Source organism: Helicoverpa zea, chromosome 12 (genome assembly GCF_022581195.2).
Source record: "Helicoverpa zea isolate HzStark_Cry1AcR chromosome 12, ilHelZeax1.1, whole genome shotgun sequence".
NCBI lineage: Eukaryota > Metazoa > Arthropoda > Insecta > Lepidoptera > Noctuidae > Helicoverpa > Helicoverpa zea.
In genome coordinates, this window is record NC_061463.1 from 3,102,042 (window position 1) to 3,126,255 (window position 24,214).

Sequence of the window (24,214 nt, forward strand, 5' to 3'; positions counted from 1 at the left end):
TTCTAAAGGATAAATACTTTCCCTACTTTCACGAGAGAAATAAAACAAATTCATCAGTTGCAGTATTATAACTTTATTTGCTCATAAAATCGCGGTCGTCGGGGTCGGTCCGATTTTTTTTGTATTTTTTAACATTTTGCTTCGTAAAAAAAATATTATACGCATACTTGGTGAACCATAGACTTGCTTGTGTCGTTAGAAAATCGATCCGAAATTAAAAAGATCCTGATACAATGAGAATTAATTACTAAAATGACAAAGTTAGTTAAGTTCTTAGCATAGAAGTGGGTGACACAGTTAAATACACCATAACTACATGATCCTATTAACTGCTTAGCTTATAAACGCTACCTTTTAGCCTTAAATAATACGTTATTAACGTTATATTTAGAGGTAATTAATTAGCAATAACGGTATTAAAATATCAGAACAAATAAGTTGATTAGAACTCGCCCACATAAATTAATGGCAAAGATTCGTATATTCAGTTGATTTAAATACGGAATCCTTTTATTAGAGGCCAGTGTCCTAGAAGCTTAATAAAAAGGTTGGTAATAGAAAAAGTATTTGAAGACTCCTTTTATAAAGTCCAGTTAAAATAATTTCCCATTAGGTACTCCTTGTAAGGCATTAGGTGTATTTAAAAAACAATTGTTAATGCTTTTGTTCAGCTAATTTCGGAGTAACGCGGGTGTGGGCGGACATCATGTTTGTTTGTAGTTTCGGAAATAGAACATTGTTCTGAAGATTTGTGAAAGTTTTGTCCTAATGAGATTAGTAATCTTCTGTTGTTCATATTTCAATTGTTCCGAAATTTATTTACACAAGTAATTGCCTTAATTTTTGGAGTACCTAATTAAATTGTTTAAAATATCTTTAAAAATGAAAACCCGATTAAAAGTTGGAGTAGAAAGTAGTGTTCCAAGAAAAACATTTTCATTAAAGCCTGAGCAAAGTCTACTTAAAATAATACAACTTAATATACACTTGCGCAAACAAAACAAACCATCGCAAACCAAATCGCTTATTTTTTTTTTAAATCAACGATCACCATTTGACACATCTTCATTCTTAATACAAAGATGGCGCAAAATCTTCTTCTACAAACGCATTTGACACATTCGAAAGTTCTAAATTTAAATAATGGCGGCAATAAATTGTCATTGTATCAGAATATAAGGAGTTTGTATAGGTTTCTAAGCTTCAGCAGCAGGTTGGGCAGTAGACTGCGCAGTAGCGACGCTGGTGGTGGTGGAAACGGAGTCAGGGTCCTGTTCGCGGACTCCCATCCAGGGAAGACGCTTCTGGAGTTCCGCCCTGTAAGAAATAAACGGGTCTTGTAGTAACGATGTGGCTAAGATATATTTTCGTCTACTGAAATAATATAGACAAGTTGTGACTCATATACGTTTAAGACCTCACTTAGATAGGTACCTATGTACTTCCTCATATTTTATGGACAGCTTCATTCAACATTCCAAAAGTAATACAAGTTGCGATTTTTAGGCTCTTTTAACTGGCGACAAATTCAATAGGCCTCCTATATATAAAGCAACTTGTGTCATACCCTCGATATACAGGGTACGAAATTTCGGTCACTCATCATTTGACATTTAACACTCAAGTGATTGATTAACCTAGCTGATGGGTATACAACATTAACGGGGTACACTGACCTGTATCTTGGATGATTAATAGCGTACACCCATGGGTCTATGCAGGATACTACTTTGCAGCAGACAGCTGGCACCATCGTTGCGATGGGGGTTAGGAGATTCCTGTGACAAAAGATAAAAAATATTTATTTATACAGAAAAACATGTAAATAAAAAAACTGTCAACCCTCAAAAATATTGACATTCATGATTTTTTCCTAAATAAAATATCAAGAAAGCTCTATTCCGAACTTTAATCCATAGTTTCACGAATACATACTTTTTAATTAAGCGTAGGATTATGAACAAAAAAAGTTTTCATCAATTACCCTTTTGCCCCGCTTTGAAAATCTTAGTAAATAGTTCTTTACAAAATCCTACGCGAATAGTTCAATCTAGTCTAGAGTACAGAAGTATCTATGTTAACAAGTAAAATAGCCTTTTGTTTACATTTAAATGTCAGTCTATAACATAAAGCTTCAAAGTTAAATTCCTACGCAGTTTTCAATATCTATTTACTCAATTTTCTTTGAGATTTTAGTAGCGCTTTTGGTACTATTTTCGACATTACTTAAAATAGGGATGTTTGCTTTGAACTTAGCATCATCATGTGAAATCATCACATGAAAGAGTTTCTAATTGAAAATTCAACGGGTTTTCTCAATTACCCGTTACGTTTCAGGTCTGCGGTGACCCTTTCTAAAAATCCCACAACTTCATTGAAACTCCTACACATCCAAGCAGTAATTACTACCAATACCTATAAAAGCAGATCCTTACTCATTAAGCGTAACAACATGACATTATATCTCTGGACCACAAACGACTCAGTAAAGGAATACAGGCAAGCTGTAGTGTGTCAGAGTCTGACAGTCACTTTTCCTTCACCCACAGCGGGAATGACCCCATTCGATAATTTCCCACCTACCATAAAAAAAAACTTTTAAAAAGGTTGCATGTAATTAACCACTTACCTATCACCAAAAGCGCCCGTCATCGTAACAAAAGCATACGGCGTCCACGCACAGATAAAGAGGAAGAATATCGTGAACGCGACTTTAGCGATCCTGATCTCCACGCTGCGGCTTGCATCCTCCTTGTTGGCAGCCAGGGACTTCACGTTCATCTTCTTCGCTTGTTCTGATAGCATGCGCTCGTGGAGACGTACCTGTAAAGAGGTCGGTGATAGAATGTCAAAGTTCTTTTTTCAAATAGACCTAGTACTGGTTCTTATGAAAAGCCCACAGCAGTTCCAAGGAGTTAGTCTGATGGAAAAGAACAGACAAAAACTCTATAGACTTCATGAAATGGAAACCTTTTAAGAAGAAGTAGGTATCTAGGCAAGAATGAATGGAAGAATACTTAGTGATATGGGTAGTAGAATCTTTCACAACTCAAAAAATCTGGATTAAGATGAATAGGTAAAGTTAATACCTAATACACCTACTTACATAAAAATATAAATGATTAGTAAAATACTGAAAACATACTTGATAAATATCTGGAAAATATCTGTTGAAATTTTCAAAAGACACTTTTCAAGTGGCCTTAAAAGGGTGTGTGAACGCTGAATGAAAGCCTTTACGTTAACTTTTCTATACTACAAACATAAATATTTCTAGGAATTTATTTATTTTATGGTTAAGTACTTAAATAGACTAATATGAATAGACTAAGGTTCCTACAAGACGATAAAATTTAAAGTTTTTTTTTTCGTTTTCCTCATCCCTTCCGGCAAAAAAAGCACTCAATGCATTACTAAATAGGTACATCTCTTATAATATGCTACATGAAATTGTAATTAAGTAAATATAATTAAAGTTCATTGCAAATGTTAATCGCTGTGATTAATATGCTCTAGTAATTAGATGTCATAATCCGACATTCTTGTAAAACAAGCCAGTCATAGCATGACACACAAAATATAACGACTATCAAAATAAAAGACTGAATAGTTGCCAATGAAAATAGACATGACATGTATACAAGCTGTTGATCTGCATCCGTGCCATAGTCAAGGAGGTTAAAATTAAATACGTAAATAATCGATTTGAATTACGGTAGGTGGGAAAAAGCTAATATGCGCTGCTTTTTTTGATGTTGTAATTTCATGGTATTTCAGAATTTAGCCCACGGTTAAACACAAATCATAACAGAATTGCCCCGCGGCCACAGTGTGTGCGTGATGGCAGCTATGTGTGCGTAGACAGAGAAAACTAATGTCTACGTGTGTGCGTGAGTGTCGATGTGTGAGTGTCTTATCTACGACATGACAGCGCGAGCGCGCGAGCGAGCGAGACCGAGTGATACGCGATAGCAATCATTTTACCTAAAGTTTCGAAAATCACCTTCATTATTGTCATTAACTTCGTTTTACTTTACTTACTAATTTTTGAGCATTTTAACACAGATATCTTATTAACTACAGTAATAAGCAATACTAGTGCGCGAAAGAAAGTTCACTAACATGTTAACAGCTGATTGATAAAATGTTCGTTTTGCTTTATCTTTCAGCATAAAGTTTTCGCAGTGATTTAGTTTTTATTTTTGAATTAAATTGGTTAATAATTAGAAATTTTGCTTCCTTCTTAACGGTCTTAGGACCTTGGAACACGGAAATCTTATTAATGACGTAATACTAGTGCGCTAAAGGAAAGTTCACTGACCTGTTAACAGCTGATTGATAACATTTTCGGTTTGCTTTAACATTCAGCGTAAAGATTTCGTAGTAATTTTGTTTTTACTTTTCGATTAAATTGGTGAAAGATGTGTTAGTTAAGTGTAGGCACGAGGTGATTCTTTCGGCTCGTAGGTATTATTGGCGTGGTTAAGAAATCAACTTATTTACACTAATAAAATTGATTAAGCTGACTACGTATTTACAAAATGTACAAATAAATAAATTACCTAGTTTAGTTACCCGGAGGTACTGTTCAAAGCTGTCACCTTCACACTCTTGGCACAATCGAGCACGACGAAGTAGCTGGTTGTCCTTCAGCTAACATAACACTATCACATTCGTTTTTAATGTGTCGAAAGCACTAAGTTAACGGTCCTAGCACATAAGTCTGTCACATGACCAGCATGACCCTCCGTGATGAGGGTTCCCGGTCGGTAAACATTTCCCGGAACATAGGTAGGTATGTACGGCTGTCATTGCACATCCTTGGCAGTCGTAACGGGTAGTCAGAAGCCAGTAAGTCTGACACCAGTCTAACCAAGGGGTATCGGGTTGCCCGGGTAACTGGGTTGAGGAGGTCAGATAGGCAGTCGCTTCTTGTAAAGCACTGGTACTCAGCTGAATCCGGTTAGACTGGAAGCCGACCCCAACATGATTGGGAAAAGGCTCGGAGGATGGATGGCTGTTAGTACACTGTTGTCACTGATCGCATACAGGCGGACCATCGCCACCAACTCGTGTTCGTGTAGTTTTCCGTCATCTCGCACTTTGTACCTACACGTCGCGGAATTCAAAGCGCACGTACGCAGCAGCGGCGGCGACATCAAACACACTGCTTGCCGTCGGCGCTTGTTTGTTCCGGCTTCAAGGGCACGCGGGGAGCGGCGAGGCGAGTGTGTGGGAGTACTCGCACTGTGATTGGGTGAATTTGGGTAGGCTGGATGATCTACGATTTTTATTGAACGATCGTTGCGTATGCTTTGTGCATGTATCGTTTGCGTTTGTGTGAGTGCGCAGCGCGGTAGTAAGGCTAGTAACACACGCGCCGAATTAAAGTACGGCTGGGTTACACTGACGGATATACGTAAATAAGAAAAAAACATGAAAAAATTACCTACCCATTTTTTCGTTGATTTGGGTCGAGAATCATTAGCATATTTACGTCCTTGACTATGGCACGGATGCAAATCAACAGCTTGTATTTATTTCTGTAAGAAAATAATTAAGTAAACTACTAATTAAGACCCGATTTTGTATAGCGGTTTGACATATTTTCTATACAAAAACTATCAAACATATTCTTCAAAAAAAGTTATCTGCCGATTGAAAAATTACGTCTTAATTAAATAAGAACAAACAAGCAAATTACAAGAACATCGTTTGCTACAAGTTAACACGTTTCATTTTACTACAGACACATATAGAAGATAATAGTCGATACCGCTAAGCGTTAACCAATACAAGTTACCAGCGTACTTTTATAACATTCCTCGCCCATTCCACTGAAGATTAGTGCTGCGGGATTCCGAAATGTTTCAACAATCGAATCGCAATCGTTTGGATTTCCATTCGAATGAACAATCGACCGGCTGAGCGATCGAAATCTTATTCTGCTGCTAATGCTGCCTCATTTTATTTCTATTGAGAGTAGGGCAGCTTTTTAACACGCTTATTTTATTGGTAGATAGATATTATCATGAATCATGTTATTTATTTAGGGGTGATTCTTCGAAACACAATTTTTAAGTGTTTTTCACCGAAGAACACATGAAGATATCCTTCGATTTGAATGAAAGTTTCAGGTTTTATGTAAAAGGTAAAGGTCTATCGACGCCTCATGTAACTAATTAGAATTTATAAAAAAAAAACTATAATTAAGTTAGCAGAAAACAGTAAAAACTAATTAATCTGGTATGTCCCAACGACGGTTTTTGCTGCATTATTTAACTTTCTGCGAGCAACGGTCGCGTTACAATAAAACTAATGAATCCAAATGATCTTTAAATATGTGTTTCTTAATATCTTAATATTAAAATGAAAAAAAATGGTGTATTTTCATAATTACATAAATTTAAAAATTGTCCCCGACTAAATTCATCATTAAGCTGGCTCAATTTGTTCAAACATTATCTATACGTAAATAAAAAATATTTGAAAGTGTAATATTTACTTACTTGTAAGTGATCGCGCCGGTCAGCACCGAACGGTGACAGTGAGTGCTCGTGAGCGGACGTATTTTTCCAAAAAAATGCGATTGCAAGTTGTCATCTGGTGTTTGTAAGGCAAGTAGTCATATCAATCTGTCTTAATTAACTGATAGTGTGTATCTGCTATCGTTTTATTGCCAAAGCAAAGTGTCTTATGAGATGATTTTGCTAACATTAATTGCATGTTTGATGCTTTACGTTTATAAATAAAGGAGAAGGATTTGATAATCTGCGAATTCCTAATTTTTCTGGCCCCAATTAGTCTGGATTCATCTGGCTCTTAAAGCCAGATGAATTTGAGCGTTACATATGAATTAGATTTCATTCAAATTCGGGCATATGTTACAGGTATGTCTAATGCTTTTTTTCATTGCAGTTTGTATATTTGTTAATTTGTGTTGACTTCTAGTGCATTTTTTTTGTTCAAATACCGTGGAAATAATTATTTTCCTCTGGACATAGATCTGTATTAGTATTACTTATTTTTTAATTTCAATAAGATTACTTAAGTAAGTAATACAAAAAATAAAGCAAATGGCCTGTTGGTTTTTATTCCGAAGTTCAAATTCTGTGCTAGAATGCTGTGGTTTTGTTTTTTTTTTTATCATTGCTAGAATAGCTTTATATTTTTTTAGATCCATATTTTCAAAATGGCATAACGAAAATTACAAACAAGAGAAGAAATACTAAGAAAAAAGACTAGCGGATAAGAGAAGATATGACAGAATAAACAATAATGAAGAATTATGGAAAGAAAAACAAGAAAAGAATAGACAAAACTATATACGCAGGAAAGAAGAAAACAGACAACTACTGATAGGAGAAATGAATCTCATTTTCATAAAAGGTTCCTGAAAAACTCAAATTTAATTATCCAGCGTTCTGCAAGTTTGGGAGATCTAACCTGATTTCGATCAAGAGATACTTTTTCAAGAGATGGAAATAAACATTTTAGTGTCGTTTTAGAAAATATAAATCCATACTTAATAGACTCTGATGGTGAAAAATTTAATATTTTTTAGTAATTTAGGCAGGATATTAATTAGTTTTCTACTATCTCAAGCTTAGAGTTCCTATTGTACTGAAAAATTAAGTCTGATTTTGATTAGTAAGTTTTATTTCATTCTAATTAAGAGTTTGTTTTCGGTGAAGTTTATTTTTGTTTTAAGCTAAGATTCGTTTTTGTTTTGTGTTATTAAGTTAAGAGGTCTTATTAAGATAAGTTTACCATTTCATATAATTATTATAGCGTTGAAGCTAGTGTGATTTACCAACCGTAAGAGGTTTAATAAATGATTAATTTGAAGGAAAGTGTTACTGTTTACTTAATTCATAATTATTTTCTTGTATCAACCAAAAAAAAGTGCAGAGTAATTATTTCAATATTTTGTAAAATCTATACTAATATTATAAAGAGGAAAACTTTGTTTGTTTAGTTGTAATGGATAAACTCAAAAACTTCTGGACCGATTTTAAATATTCTTTCACCATTACAAAGCTATATTATCTGCGGGTAACATAGGTAATATTTTATTCCGGTGCGGGCAGTAGCTCCCACGGGACGCGGGTGAAACCGCGGGAAAACGGCTAGTTTTATAATACAGATCATTGGAAAAATAAAGGAAGTATCATTCATCTGCCTCTGTCACAATTAATCTGGCCCAGCAATTAATCAGCACCTTTTAAATCCTAATCTACGTGATGCAAATCGATGCCTTCGATATATGATATTGAACACAATGCTCTGGGTCAAACTGTTAAGTCAATTTAGGCCTAAGAGCAAAAAAAAATTGAGCCAGATCAATGAGTCAAAAACCCTCGGTTTCAAAGAATCACCCTTAGTACTTATCATCATCATTTTCAATCATGATTTCTCTAAACTATTCGAAGCTATCGAATGACTTTGTAGTTCACTCGATAGTGCAATAAAATTAAGCGAAAAGTGGGAATGCCTACGCACATCAGCACAGAGATTTTGTGCATTTGTCGAAACACAAATAATGTTTCCTTCCCAGTATTCGAAAGGAAAGCTTTTGAATTTTCCGCTTAAACTGTTGCTCAAAGAATTCTTGGATCGAATCGAACTGAAATAATTCTCATTTATTGTACAAGTTTCTATTTTAATTCAATGAAATTGTAGATTTTAAATTCTGTTGAGATTTTGATTAAAGGTTTTGTTGTACAAATTGGCTCATAGAATGTTCTTCTAGGTATGAGATAAATTTATAATATATTTAAAGTATATTTATGATATACCTATCTAGTGGTTCTTAAAAACAAACATAATTTAAAAACAATGCAAAATGTAAATGGATACTTTTCAAAATTGTATGCTTTATTGGCAGGAATGCCAATAACAAGTTTACTCGAATAATAAAATAATTTTCTTCAAAAATTGGTTTTAATTCTCATGCAAACCGGAATAATAATGTCCGGAAAAGGTATATTGTTCTTAAAATTCTGCGTATCCATCTATAAATAAGATTTTAATAACAAGTGCGCAGCAAAAATTGGGTTCAGTTCAACAGCACCCGAATTTTCAATTTTGGTCGAACGAAAACCGTTTCTGTTCAATTTTCCTGGAAGGAAAACGAGAAAAAAATAACTGAGCAATCAGAGTTTTAATTATCAGTCTTGTTAAATCGCGTTTTTCGAGCGTCGACGATTCTGAATTCAAAAAACATGAATGGGAGCTTTTTGTTCCACCTCTATTGACTTAATTATGATGTGTCAGCCTTTTGTTATGTTTTTAAATGTTTTTTCTTCGGATTTAAATGTTGGGGAAAATTATAGGCCTGCAGAAAATTACTTTAGTATTTATATTATCCTATTGCATTAATGTTGAAGAATCATGTTCAATTGACCTTTTAGTAATAGTGTAAGTAATTCTATAACGTACGACCATAAAAGATGTTTCTCTAACGTTGAAAGCCTTGTATGATCCACAGATAACTAGAACAACGTTAGACTCGGCAGTTTAATTAAGAATCTCAAAGTAAATAGCTAATGAAAAGCACTATGTTCACTTAATAGCTATTTATCGGAAAACGCAAGAAGCGCTGCCGTAGCTAGTAACTTATCTGAAAAAAAAAAACTTATTAGGTACACTATAAACCTCTTTTCTAACCATACACTAATCCACTCAAGCTCGTTTTTGCTAAAGCACTTAGATTATTTTAAAATTCTATTTTTGCACTCGTTTTACAGTAAAATGATGAAAATATATTATTTACATTTCATACAAAATACATTCCAAGTCAACTACAGCATTTAATTTAATCTATTTGTAGTGAAACCGCTATGGAACTCAAATTCAAATTTAATTTCGTGTTCTCGGTAGTGATGGGAAACTTCGCCGGGACTCCGAAGTTTATCCGAAACAATTCGAGGTGACGAACTTAACAAACAATTTTCGCTGGGAACTGGGAACTTTAGTGATTCGACATTTTTTGTACGAACGCAGTTTACGAGTGCCGTGTCGAGGTTACGCGCTAATGAATGTTTTTTCTGTTATTGTGTTCAAGTTTTTTTTTTTATTGAAGAAAAATTGATTGTTGCTTTTGGGGAAGTGTGTTCGAATGTTCATTGTACGTTTAGTGATTTTTTATAAGAATGTTAGTGTGTTGTGTATAATATTTAGTGACATTTAAAGAGGTTTCTTTTTTGTTATAATCTAAGCCACCTAAGTAAAATAAATCATTAAAAGAAAAGTCTTTAAGTATTTTCGATTTCGATACATTTTTTTTAAAGTTTGTTAAGATATAAAAAAATACGATAAATAAAAATTACAGTACAGTCTACGAGTTTTTCTCTTTTACTAACAAAAATATGTTCATCATTCTGTTATTTATAGCGGTTTGGCGGAGATTACGTACATCACAAGGCAAATCTTATTACGCTCGAGTACACAGTAAGCCGATTTCTAAGTGATGAGATCAACCGAGCACGGACGACGTTTTAAATAGCTCGATGATTTTGTATAAGTATTTGGTATTTTTTCTTAAAGCTTTTCGCGTTAAAGTAATTTATTTGTTCGAAAATAAATAAATTACTTCACACATTGGGATAAAGTGAAAAAATAGCCGATAGGATAGTCTTATATAATAGCTATCTAAAACTGAAAGGTTCTTGAAATCAATGCATCAACTCTAGACTCATTCGTTCGTTTAAAAAAAGCAATCTTAAATTTTAAAATACTGAAATTCTTATTGCTACATGACAATGCTGGCTTAATTCATTTGACTAGTTGTTAATAAGAACACAATAAAGAAATGTCAATTAAAACAAACACTCAAAGTGAGCTCAAATTAGTAAAGAAACCTTTTTGTTAATGTGTCCGCCTCTTTACAAAAACAATGACACAACACTGATATTGTTTTCCCTCCAATCGAGATAGCCTAATAAGATCCACGAACAAAATGACTGTATGATCCCTAATATAAATAGGTTAATTGAATCCAAATGTATCAGTCGTAATAATCACAACGGTATTAGGGTCAAAGCATGGAGAACAAAATTACTAGCGGAGGGGCCATAACGGAAAATCTCCTATGAAAGTACCGCGGGAAAATGCGGGTGTTCGGGGGACAAGGAACGTTTCTGACTTCACCCTTATTCTTTGGACCCGATTATTTCTTGTAATACCAAAAATCGTTGATAGATGACCCAAAAAAATTTAACGCCTCGTTAGTTCATTCGTAACTGATCATTTTGGTCATGCCCACCGCACTAATTTGACCTAGAAGAAGGCGCTTAATCAACCTGCATTATGGAATCTCCGCTCATCTTTCCTTACTCCGTGGATCAGGGCGAATTAAATAGGACGAATCTTCGTCTTTTTGTTGGACGAATGACGAACCTTTTTAGTTTGCGGACAAAATTACGCCGAGTTTTGAGTGATTCATTAAAGGGTTGAATTGTTTAGTTCTTATTAAGATTTTGTGCGATTGCGTTTTTGAGTTTAATACGTGTTAAATTAATTTATTGTTTGTTTATTTTTTCATAAGGTAATCGACATGCTTAGGTTTTTTTCTTTCTGTTCTTTATAGTTGTGTAAAAAAAGTAAGCTCTCGTATAATTTTCTTTACCGAAGGATTAAAGATTACCGAAACATAATTTTTGTTAACTCTGTCTTCATGTATTTCATATATTTTCCTTCTTATATTCAACAAGCATTCTTATTGAAAAGCATCTGTTCACACCTCAGAAAAGAAAAAAACATTACCAGAGATAATAAAAATAAATAGAAGAAAAACGACAAAGATCTTCGAGAAGTACTCGAAAAGTATTTTATCATTCACAATATGACAACTGTCGCTGGGATTATTTATGCGAAGTTCTCAAATCCTTTTTGATATATTTTTTATTGCGGGCTGAAGTGAAATATCAGGAGGATATTTCATGAACTGCTAAGACTCGGAGGGATTCTCTCAAGGGACAGATGTTGTGTCCGACACTTCGTGAAGAAAGTATGAAAAATAATAAAAGTCGAGACTGGTATTTATTAAAATTAATATTTTTTGTGACTTAACAGACATTTTTGATAAATTATAGATTTAAAGGGTGAGGCGTATAAAAAAGTACATTTATTTTTGTCCATGTTAAGACTTTTTGGTTTAATGTTTGCCTGCTTACTTCATTTTCACATTAATTTTCCTTACTTCATGTATTTGGATTTCAATAAAACTCTACAAAATGTCCTAGTGACGCACTTAAAAACGTCAAAATATGGCCCACTTTTCCTTTTTACACCCTTAAAAGTACTTCTTAAACTCACTCAATTAGGTTCAACCTTGAAAGCTGAAAGAGTTATCCTAAAATTGAGCTGTATGCCTAACGAACGTTTGGAAGTGATTAACACAGCGAGGTGAATGTATAGGTACTAAAAGTTTCAAGTAATCTGTTTTTCTTAGGTAAACCGAGGACTTTTGAGATCTTTTGTTTTGTTTACTGGGAATCTTTGTAAGTATATTTGCATGTAAAAGGTAAATGACAACTTTTATTTTTACAATAAGTAAAAGCTCGCTTTTCCATTTTATTTCGCAATTGCAGCATTACCTGACACTTTAAAAACATGTGACAGCCTGTACCGTAACAGCTCTTCGGGAGGAAGCGCGAGTTCTTATTTCATTTTCAGACAGCTTTTTTGATTAAACTAATGAGAAACAAAAATATATTTCGGAAAATGTTTAAGTATCGACCACTAAACCAGTCGCAGTCACCCTATATGTTTTTTGCAAATTACCAATATTTCACACTACCAAAGTTTACTAACACCAACAATAATCATCTTAAAAAAATATGTACTTACAGCACCAAACAGCTGCGAGTAGAAATAACAAATGAGCGTCATGGGTATACAGTAGCTCCACACGAAGATGCAACCGACAAACACCTTCGTATCCTGGTCATCCGTGAAGTAGTCGAACGAACAGGTCGTAAGGAAACCCTCTGTGAACATAATAGGGAGTAAATTAGTGTTACGAAGTTGAACTTAGTGTTAATCGTCTTAATTGTAATAAGATATGGTTGGAGTGTTAATTAATCGATTGCTAGGTAGTTTTTTTTTGTATTAAGGTTGAAGCGTGAATTGGCGCGTGATCAAATGGTAAATGGTTTTATGATGTGTCACTTGTTATGAGACACCAATGTAGTTTGTGATATGATATGTACTTCCTTATATACCTTATATTATTCGCCTATTTACTCCATTTATGTACCTCCTTAATTACTTCCCTGGATACTTTCTTACATGTTCCCTCATGTACTACGCCTTTGTAGATATTATTATCAGCTTTTTGTTTTTTTTTGCGTGACCACGAAAACGTGGACATCCCGTTTCCACGTTTTATTGATATCCAAGCTTATTGAAATTTGTGAAGATACAAAATAAATACACCTCGTCGTCACACGTGTCGTGGTGGCCTAGTGGGTAAAGGGCCAACCTCAAGTATGAGGGCGCAGGTTCGATCCCAGGTCAGGCAAGTACCAATGCAACTTTTCTAAGTTTGTATGTACTTTCTAAGTATATCTTAGACACCAATGACTGTGTTTCGGATGGCACGTTAAACTGTAGGTCCCGGCTGTCATTGAACATCCTTGGCAGTCGTTACGGGTAGTCGGAAGCCAGTAAGTCTGACACCAGTCTAACCAAGGGGTATCGGGTTGCCCGGGTAACTGGGTTGAGGAGGTCAGATAGGCAGTCGCTTCTTGTAAAGCACTGGTACTCAGCTGAATCCGGTTAGACTGGAAGCCGACCCCAACATAGTTGGGAAAAAGGCTCGGAGGATGATGACAAAATAAATACACCCTTTACTTTTGACAAAAATAGCTGTTAACTTAAATTAGGTACTATTACTTACTACATGACTCAAACCGATATTCATCAATAACTTAACTTACGACAGTAAGGACCTACTCACTTACTCATAATAAAATTTAAAGGCGATTACTCATCAGATCAGGATTGTCCGTTATCACAAAGACAATGTCGGTAATCCCCTGTTTACAACGGATGCGTGCAATTTGTTGGACAATTGATGCACTTAATCAGCCGGCTAACTTGGAATTACGTGGCGCGCGCGAAATGTGCGAATCGGACACAATAGTGTGTAATTGGGTTTAGGATACGGATTTTGTTGTGCATAAATTAATATGTGTATTGTTATAGTATGAGATTTATTTAGTGTTCATGGTTAAAACTGCTATCAATTTTTAAATATCAAATTAGATAAATGTGGTCTGTATTCTGAGATGTGGCTTGCGAATGACTTCAGTAAACTACATTTTTAGAAATAATGAAAAAAAAAAAAACAAAAAAAAACACCTTTTCCCAAGTCTGAAAATTTTTGTCCTGAAAATCGTATCAAAATCGGTTCAGCCATATATCGCGCACAAATATGCATACATAGGTACAGGTCAAACTCAGAACTTTTTTTGAAGTCGATTAACAGCCAGTTTCTTCATCAAAAGTTGAAGCCAAAGTAAAAGTCAAAGTAATGTCTAAAGTGAAAGTAACGGTCAAATTCAATTTTTCTATTAGTTTTGCTGTCACTTTAGCCTTGAAAAAACGTATTTGACCGTAACTTTTACTTTAGAAATTACTTTAACTTTTGATGAAGAAACTGGCCGTAAAAGTCATAAATTATATCCCAAGTAGTGCCCGACCTCATAAGATAAAGGGTTATCGAGATATTCAATATGTATATATGTATGCATATCAAACTATTTAGCTTCAATAAACACAGAGTTAGCAAATAGGCGATATTATTTCAACGAAAGAATTATTTAATTAAAGGAGATCTGCTCGTTTAATAAACCAGTCGGCTCTCCAAATGAACGTTCTAATATTTGCGACTACCATTATTTATTAATGTCTAATTTATTCACGACGGGTTAATGAATGCTTTCCGATGGCGAATCGGTGATATTTCTTTTTAATTGAATTGGAAAGTGTCGCTAGGAATAATTATAATTGCACTGGGTTTGGGTAGTTTATAGTTCATGATAATGATATATCTTCGACGGATAAATGTAGGTTTGCGCTACACTTAAAGGACGCCGAATGCATCAGGTGCCTTTTACAAACTCCAAGCAGCTATTGTAATAAACACAACACCTTAACAAAATCAAAACTTACATAATCATTTCAACCTAGGTGTGAAGCGAAGATTTATTCCATTACTGGTCCATTTATTCCATTACTATTTAGTGCACCTGCCATGAAATTTCTCCTCCACCTAAAGGTTGACTGGTAGAGAACGCCTAAGGCGTCAAGTCCGCCTTTGTACATTGTTTTTTTTTTTTGTAAAATGTGTGCAAAAAGTATAATAAATAAATAAATAAAAATTACTATACATTTTCACTATCTTTCAGTCCTTGTTCTATTTTGTATCTTCCATATTTCTTTATCTGACGTCATCCCACAAATAAATTTCCTTCTAGCTATATCGTCTTTCAATATAAAAGTCTGCGTTCTAAGTATATTTAACTAGCACTTACCTGGCACAAAACGTCCCCAAATCCTCAGAGCAGGCAAGATGGTGAATGGTAGCGCCCAGAACCAAGTGAAGGCTATCAGTATGAACGCTTGCACCTTGTTTATCCGTCCATCGAGAGGGCAGGAAATCGTCCTAAGGTAAAACAATTGAAATACGTCATAGACGAAGCAACAATAGAAGTGAGGAATTCAAAAGTTCGGGATAGGTCTGGTAATGTTAACCTCGTATTTCTAAATGTCCATAATTGGTTACGTGGAGATTTTAAGGATAATCGTATTTTCCTCAAAAATCAAGTATTTTAATGTCATAGGTATAGAATGCTTATACTTATGACATCATTTATGATCATATTATAAAAACAAATACCTACTCTATGGGCATTAATATTCAATTATTTTTATGGAATACTAAAATTTTAAAAGTCAAGAGTTAATTTGTTTGTTTGAACTATTTCAAAAAAACCTCTCAGAGGTAGATAGCATATTTATCGAGGAAAATTACAAGGCATTTTTTTTCTGGGTGTATAGAGAAGTTTAGACGGGATGCGGGAGAAACGGTAGGAGAAACCTACTGCAATATCATAAAATGGGACAAAACTAAAACTCACTTATATCTATCAAACGCAATAACAGCATTGGTTATAGCTCCTCCGATGCCGGACAAGGAACCCAGCACACCGTATATGTCACAGCCGAGCTGGTACCCGACCAGCCGTTGGTAGAACGAGTTGATGACGAGTAGCGGCATCTCCAACATCATCATCAGGTCGAAGACTGCGAGGTTGATGACAAACATGTTGCTTGGACTGCGCAGGGATTTTGAGCTGGGGACGAAAAAATATTAGGTATATTTTCGAGTTTGAGATTGATTTTCACGAAAATAGATTTACCGAAATTAGATAAGGTGTGACATAGTCTGTTTTCTGTTGGTAATAGGTATGGATACTCGAGAACGGAGTTTTTAACTTGTAAAGTTTAAATTAATAATTCACCAAAATACTTCAGTTTCATGCCATCATGAGGTATTCCGCCGCTAATTTGCCGTTACAAAAAGACGGTATTTGTTTCACATGACAGAGACCAAACATATCATATTAAACGCAGCCATACAGCTTTACATATTTACTAGCTTATTATGAAATTTTCACAAACTACCTACCTACATATAACGCTCACAACAGATTGACCTATAAACAGCTAGATTCAACCGATATCCCATCGACAATAGCAATGGCGGCTACATAATAGCGAGCTCGCGTACAAATCCTGCCTGAATTACGTTAATTACAACCGATTAACTAGATTGTTTCCCTGATTCCGACCGTGTCCGGTTTCAATTAGTCAATTGATACAAAGTTGCGCACGGAATTTGTACCTAAAAGTCTTTCTTAGGAGTAGACTGCAAACTTTTAGTTGGCCGATAGTTTGATGAGGCTAGTAAATAAATGATTATGTAAATGAATGGTGTGCACATTAGAACGTTCGAGTATCCAGCCGATAACAAACCGACAAAACAATTGGATTAGATTCACATATCACTTTCAAGAGAAACTGTCGGCCAATCATACGATAGTGACATGCTAATTCATGTCACTATGGGCTTATTGTAATACTACATACTTATTTTGTGTACATTGCAATTGGTATAATTTTCGATTAATTAATTTTATGCATATGTACTGTCAGCTGCGAAGTTACCTATCACAAAATAAACCATCATCACCAACTATATGCCAACAGACCATCGAAGCAACTTTCTGACGACAGTTTAGTCTGCAGTCTGCTTGAGCTATAAACTGACAGCATTATAGGAAGGGATTGGAGGATTTCTTAGAAATGCGTCACAACATGCTCGCGTCTTAGATTTGATCCGTTCAGTATTCTGTCGCACGGAAACTCGCCAGTTGCGAAAATGTTCGCTTCGTTTGCATACTTTTATTCGGGGATTTGTCCCTTTCGATTTTTTGATAGTCACCCTTTTGACTCCCGCGTAGTAACGTTGTACGTGTGTATAGCACTCATGAATTATTATGTGAAAATTCGAAATATTGCGTATTTTGTATGAACGGTATAAAAATACAACTGAAGTATGTAATCATTTCATCATCTGCCTAGCCTTTTATCCCAACTAAGTTGGGGTCGGCTTCCAGTTTTAGCGGGTCCAGCTGAGTACCAGTGTTTTACAAGGAGCGACTGTCTATCTGATCTCCTCAAGTATTAAATCACTTAATTGATTAAATGTTATATAACAAACGTCCTGATTAAAATATTATTTTAAGAGGAACTTTATATTGCTCTAATTCCAGCTGCGACGTGAATTCACAAAATATGGGTAACCAGAACATTATTACTCCCATTAAACTCATTCCCAACAAAATCGAAGACATTTAACGGCAACTACGATAGAAGTTCAAGAAATATGTCTTTTCGTAGGTACAACTAGATAACGGGCAGATGTGAATTTATACGCGCAGTTGCGGGAGACACAATCAATGCATAAATGTACTGTCAGTGCAATTGTTGTGTGAATTGTATTTAATAGTTCGGTATATCTGTGTCTCTATAGTGGTTTGGATTATAATAACAGCTCAGAACATTTTATATTCAGTTTAATTACTTAACACAAATACATTTTTGTAGATTTTCACTTTCTCAACAGCTCTGACTGTGCAAAACTGTGCTTTTAATTTTTCTTAGCTGTTTTTTTTAAATTTTGTAAAAAAATACAGTCATTATTAACTTCGTAATAACTTTTTAATTTTCTATGGGGTTTGCCTGAAATAGAAAAAAAAAACTTACTTCCTTTTTTATTGATAGGTATTTGTTACCAAATCTCCCATATTTATCAATCACACCACACTAGCCCACAAAAATATTTCACACTTACAGTTACCCGAACAGCGATTGCTGCGTCACTGCAGAGCGTCAACTTATCTCTTTGCTTGACTGTACATAGTTCCAAGTTTAAATTGGACGAGTTTTATAAGTTCCCGCGGTTTTGTAGTTATATGGCAGATAATGGTCGACTTACGGTCGTACCACATACTCAATCTATCTGTCGATTTGGTTACCACAGATAGGAATTGTCATCTGTACTTAATATTTTAACGAGGAAAAAATCTTGAGGAAATCTTGAGGAAACCTGGACTATACCTAGTCTGAAATCACCGACTCGCATTGAGCAAGCGTGGTGATTAATACTCAATCCATCTCCGCGTGAGAGGAGGCCTGAGCCCAGCAGTGGGACGATAAAAACGCTAACAGAGGAAAAAATTGTATTTTTGTTTGTTTGTAATGGACTCAAACTTCTGAACTGATTTGAAAAATTATTCCACTGTTGAAAAGCTACTCTCTTCCCGAGTAACATAGGCTATATTTGATCACCTTACGGGCAGTAGTTCCCACGGGATGCAGGTAAAACCGCGGGAAATCGGCTAGTTCAAAATTCTAACAACAAACTAAAGTACTTAACTACAACTAAACTAACTAACAAGGGGCTAATGTCAAAATTCTATCTCTAGTTACCTAATCAACAGATAGATAGAATATAGGGAATGGCCGTTAATGGGGTTATGGACACGGGAGATATGGGGTAGCGGGGTCATCGTGTGGTTTTGGCAACGGGTACGATTGATAGCAGTTCCCGTCGTAAAATAGGTATTAGGTTAGGAATTTAGTACCTATTATTTAAGGACTTTGGCAGAACCGGAATGCTACCTTAACGCGATTTAAATAAGAATGAAATAATAGAAACACCTTTTAAAACTATATACTGACCCATAGGCAAAAAAATTTAAGTATCCCATAATGGATCCCATAAAGGAATGGTAAGACTTGCTTAAAAAACATACAAAATCGTGAATAAAAAAGGCTTAAATTAGGGTTATACTTTACATTCGCCATTTATTTAAAGCCATATAAATTACAGGCAACATAATTAATCCTTCGAGAGCCAAATTTCTTTAAATGTAGCATCGATTTAAATAGAAAGTGCGATACAGAAGGGACACAAAACTCTTTGGGTCGGGACAGATACTAAAAGGGTCGTAACTGGGTTGATTACACTAGAGTGTCACTCTAAGGATGTGAGTGAAGGAAGTTTTGTTAATGAGTCCCTTAATGAGACACACAACTTAATGCTAAGATTGTATGTAAGGAGGCCTGTGTAGTTTTCGTTTGTCTTAAAAAGTAAAGACAAGTTTTAATGGAATTTATAGTACGACTTGCTATACAATTCCGCAAGTAACTATACAATTATATTTTTTTACTATGTTTACAGAGTTACAAATTGTAAAACCTTTGACTTCAAAGTTAGTAATGATTTGGTTCTTGTAGCGATGGTTGCTATTGACAAATGGGACTTGGTTTTGTCAGCTTTTAGTTTTGATTTGTGTTCGTAAAAACTTTAGTTTCACTTTGGTCTCACAAACGGAAATCTAAGGATTTCCAACCCAAGCTTAAAAGCTACATTTGTATAAATACTATTTTAAAATATTTATTAAGTAAATACTTTTCCAATATAAATAAAAGTCTTTCTTTAAAAGCAAAATATGCTTTAACACCACGTTAAATATATTTACTGTGGCACACATAACATGATGAGGCCCCTTGTAAAATATGTTTGTGTTACACCAAATTCCTTGATTGCTTAGTAGCCCAATCAGTAAATTGACGCGTGAGAACAAACAAACTTAAATTGGGTGAACGTTGACTTACTTAACAGAATCTTAACAGCTTCTATCCCCCATTATGTTATATGCAGATTAATTTACATATGTTACTGAGTACACGTAGTTACTGAAACTTACATACAATCTCAGTGTAGTCTCTAAGATCTCGTGTTTATTTCAGTATTGAAAAATGGCGAACGCATTTAGCCGAACAAAACAAACATTCAAATAAAGAATACACAAACAAAAAAAAAATAATACACTAGGGATTCTTATTTCAAATCAAAATGACATTAAACGTCAACAAAAGAGCCAATCAATTTTCAACAAAAAGATCCGTCTTTCGAAGCCGAAGTAAGTAGATCTAACGAATAAGCATTTGCAAAACATAAAATGTATAATAAAAACATCGTAACGGCCTAAAATCTCAGCAACAGCGCCCAGTGACACAGATAGCAGTAAAACGACGAAGATAAATATGGGGCGCACTGTATTGGAAGCTACGCGATTGGTTCTGTGGGATATTCCAGAATTAAGATATTAAAGTAAGTATATTTTATGCTCAATAACTTAACAATAGTATTTTATTTATTTTTAAGAGCGTAGGTTCAAGTGAGCTATATAATTAATGAGATAGGTAGGCATTGTCGGTACGAACCGTGTATAAACTTTTGCTATTTTTACAAGACTTGTACCAAGTAATGTTCATAACAGCGAACAACAAAATGAATTCATTAACGTTCCACGTTAACGATGTCTTATCTTACAAGCAATTTTCAACGAAAGAGGAAATGAGCAAAAATAAAGGCGGGGAGTAAATTAAAGCTGTATAAAGCTAGAAATCTCTGGCGATGTAGTGTGAACACAAAAAAACGTTAGTCGATGAACATCGGAAACGTTTCCCGAATGGTGGAGAGGCGGTTTAGAACTTTTGCTCCTGACACGCGCTCCAGATCTCGCCGATGCGATGTATTCAACGGATTTTATCGCTCGGATGTACGGATCTTTGTTTATAATCATCATTGTTTGAGAGTTGTGGCTGTCAATTGTTTTTAGATTGATGGCTGATGGGAAAAGTTTGAATGTTCGTGGATGGATTGCTTGAGTGTTGTTAATCGTTTTATCCTTGTTTTTATAATTATGTTATTTAAAATGTTTTATACTATCTTCTCTATCTCTTCAATCTCTATTTTTATACAAAAAATGCCTTTATCGTAAAGTATACATTTATGCCTACCCCCTTTGACTGTGTCACAGAGTGATTATGTGCACCCCACATAATTAACACTGAAACCAAACTAACGATCGCACATTAATCGCCTCTAAGCATATAATTACGCTAAAACGTTTACATTTAACCTTAAACTTAATTCCTTAAGTTGCTTGTCACCGTTTTGCTTGAAGCACTCTCGTCTGCGTTTAGAAACTTAATTAAATCGACCGTGACGTCACTCCCAGGATCAGATCAAATTGTTCCACGATATTAATTTGGGCGTCGCTTTTGCATTTTTAAACGAATAGTGAAGGGTTGGAAGTTTGTTCCATGTTTAAATTTTTGAAGCAAACGTTTTAGTCGAAATTGGAACGGTGTAAGTTTAGACTTATGTAGATAATCCTGTAATATTTCCAGTTCATTCTACGCATGAGAGGAGACAGGTGACCCACAAATATAGGTCAGACCGGTTGTCATTTTCAGAACTCACGACATTTTCTAGGGAACGTTAATATTATTTTGTTACAAACACATCTAAACGAAACAAACAGCAATAAGTCGTATCAAAATATATTGCGGGACAATAGTTCAGCGGGATTGATTGAACGTCGCTGTGACCTTTTCTTACATTATTTCACACAATAAAGTTTTTTTTTCTCAAGCTTTGGGTTAAATCGGAAACGCGCCAATTCATGGTCACGCTTGAATAATCTGGCCCTTACTTTCCGAAGCAAGCGACCGTTTAACGAAGTGAACCATGGGAAAATGGCCACATGCCGGAAAACACCGAGCCTGTAAAATTATGGAAAAGTTCGTAATGCCTAGTTGTGATGGAGAAAATTTTGATTTGAATTGAAAAGTGACCCAGTTCGTGGCGGAAAAACCGTTGTTTTGGTGACCTGTGTATATTATATATGACATAAAAACAATTATATGAGAAAAACAACTAAGTAGGTACTCTGAAGATGACAGTTCCGACACCCAAAGACAAGGTATGTTCGTACTTACGTGCCAAAAATCCAGATGACGATGCCGTTCCCTAGCAAAGAGGTGACCATCAGCATGGTGTAAATAAGTGCTAGAACGTAATGCCAGTACTTGCTGACTGCGGGGAAGTTCCTCCAGTGATCGTGAACCAAGTCTTGGTGTTCTTCTGGAATGTTCCAGCCGAGCATGTGCTCGACCACCTCTTTGGACACCCTGCGAGAAAAGGTACATTTTGTCTATGGTCGATTAAACCTTTTTTGTTGTGATTTTAATGCAAGACTGGCTAATAAATTAATTTTATTTGTTGAATGAAGTATTTCTTTGTGTATCGTAAAAGCAAATTATTTAGAAATTGTTATTCTTTAAGATGAACAACGAAAACAAATTATTTCAATTTGCATTTTCATATTTAAATCACTACACTTAATTTAACGGTTATTTATTACTCAAAATGTTTTAAGATTAATTTTTGTTTAAAGAAAATAATAACATTCTTTTGTGAGCAGTTATTTTGTATGAGAAATAAAAACATTCTTTAGATTGTAAAAACTTAGAGACAAAGAATACTTCGAATAATCCGACATGAAAAGATTAATTAACTATCTACCTGGAGCCGATATTTAATTAAAGTAATTGAAAGCACTTTGATTCGAGCTAAAAAAGACTTTTACAAATTAATTGTAGTACTAAATTTGGCGAATTAAAAAGCGATACTAACATTTTCAGAGGATAGGCCATGGGCCCGATATCCTCTGAGTAGTTCGACGCCATCTTGTGCGCGTATTTTAACAAAATAGCGGGAAAATTATTGCTTCACTATTGTTTCATGAGTTATATGGAGGAATGAGTTTCTATATTTAAAATTAAATACTTTATGACGAAGTGAGTAGTCCGACATCCAGTCGCTTCTCACTTGTGGTCGGTGGTTGGTGCTCCACAGTTTTATATCGTTCCAAATAGTGCGTGTCAGTTAATTCCTTAATTCAATAAAATAGTAAAGCTTCTTACTATTTGGTCAAGCGTGAAACACATTCCGCCATTAGTTCTCAATCTGTTTCTGTTTGATTGTTCAGATTTATTTGATTTCAATGAGAATTCGTAAATTGTACTGAATCTTCCAGATTATTAATTTGCAAGACAAAGTTACCTATCTCTACTTTTTGTTCAGGCTAGGAAGAAAGAAGTGACTTTGTATAGTGTACAAAAACTTACTGCTTTTGTTTTAGTTTTCATTTCCACTGTGCAATTGACACCAAACAATTTATTCACCCGAGTAGGGTCCTTCATTGATTTCCACAGTATTGTTTTGGTTTAGCAAACGATTTATTCGCTTCTGATCTCTGAACCGAAACGTAACGATAGCACGTAACTTGTTTGGGACAGATTTTGTGTATATTGAGTTCCTTTCAGTCCCGAGGCGAGAAGTTTTGAGGAATTAGCATAACCATGGACGGCTAGTTGAATTTGCATGTAGAGCAGAATTTCTTTTAACCCTCTCTTTGTTGACCACGAGGCTTGACTTGCAGAGCGTTTTTATTTAGCAGTTTGTTTATTGAATGGTGCCTTATTTACTGGAATTTTGTAAGAATTGAAATCTTCATCTCTTGAAAAGGGGATTGTATATTATGTACCTATTTATATCGAGGACCTACAGGTTCTACGAATTATTCACAATGATCATTATTTTTAGAATTCAGTCTTCCAATACAGTGAAGTAAAAATATGGTATACGTTTCATACAAGGAAAGAAACGACAATAAAAACGCTAGCACTCCACTAAATGATTATTCAAAAGCCTCAAACG

At 34.9% G+C, this 24,214-nt stretch overlaps 1 protein-coding gene across 1 annotated transcript; it reads right to left on the bottom strand.

The window, feature by feature from the left end:
• Positions 1-53: 53 nt before the first annotated feature.
• Positions 54-23,181, bottom strand: LOC124635330 (opsin-3). Its single transcript, XM_047171208.1, has 8 exons — positions 23,129-23,181; positions 22,432-22,623; positions 16,149-16,364; positions 15,543-15,673; positions 12,853-12,992; positions 2,630-2,823; positions 1,677-1,778; positions 54-1,317 (listed from the first exon to the last, which is right to left on the bottom strand). The coding sequence occupies exons 1-8, from the start codon at positions 23,179-23,181 to the stop codon at positions 1,197-1,199; spliced, it is 1,149 nt and encodes a 382-aa protein (XP_047027164.1). The 3' UTR covers positions 54-1,196.
• Between the last annotated feature and the right edge of the window lie 1,033 nt (positions 23,182-24,214).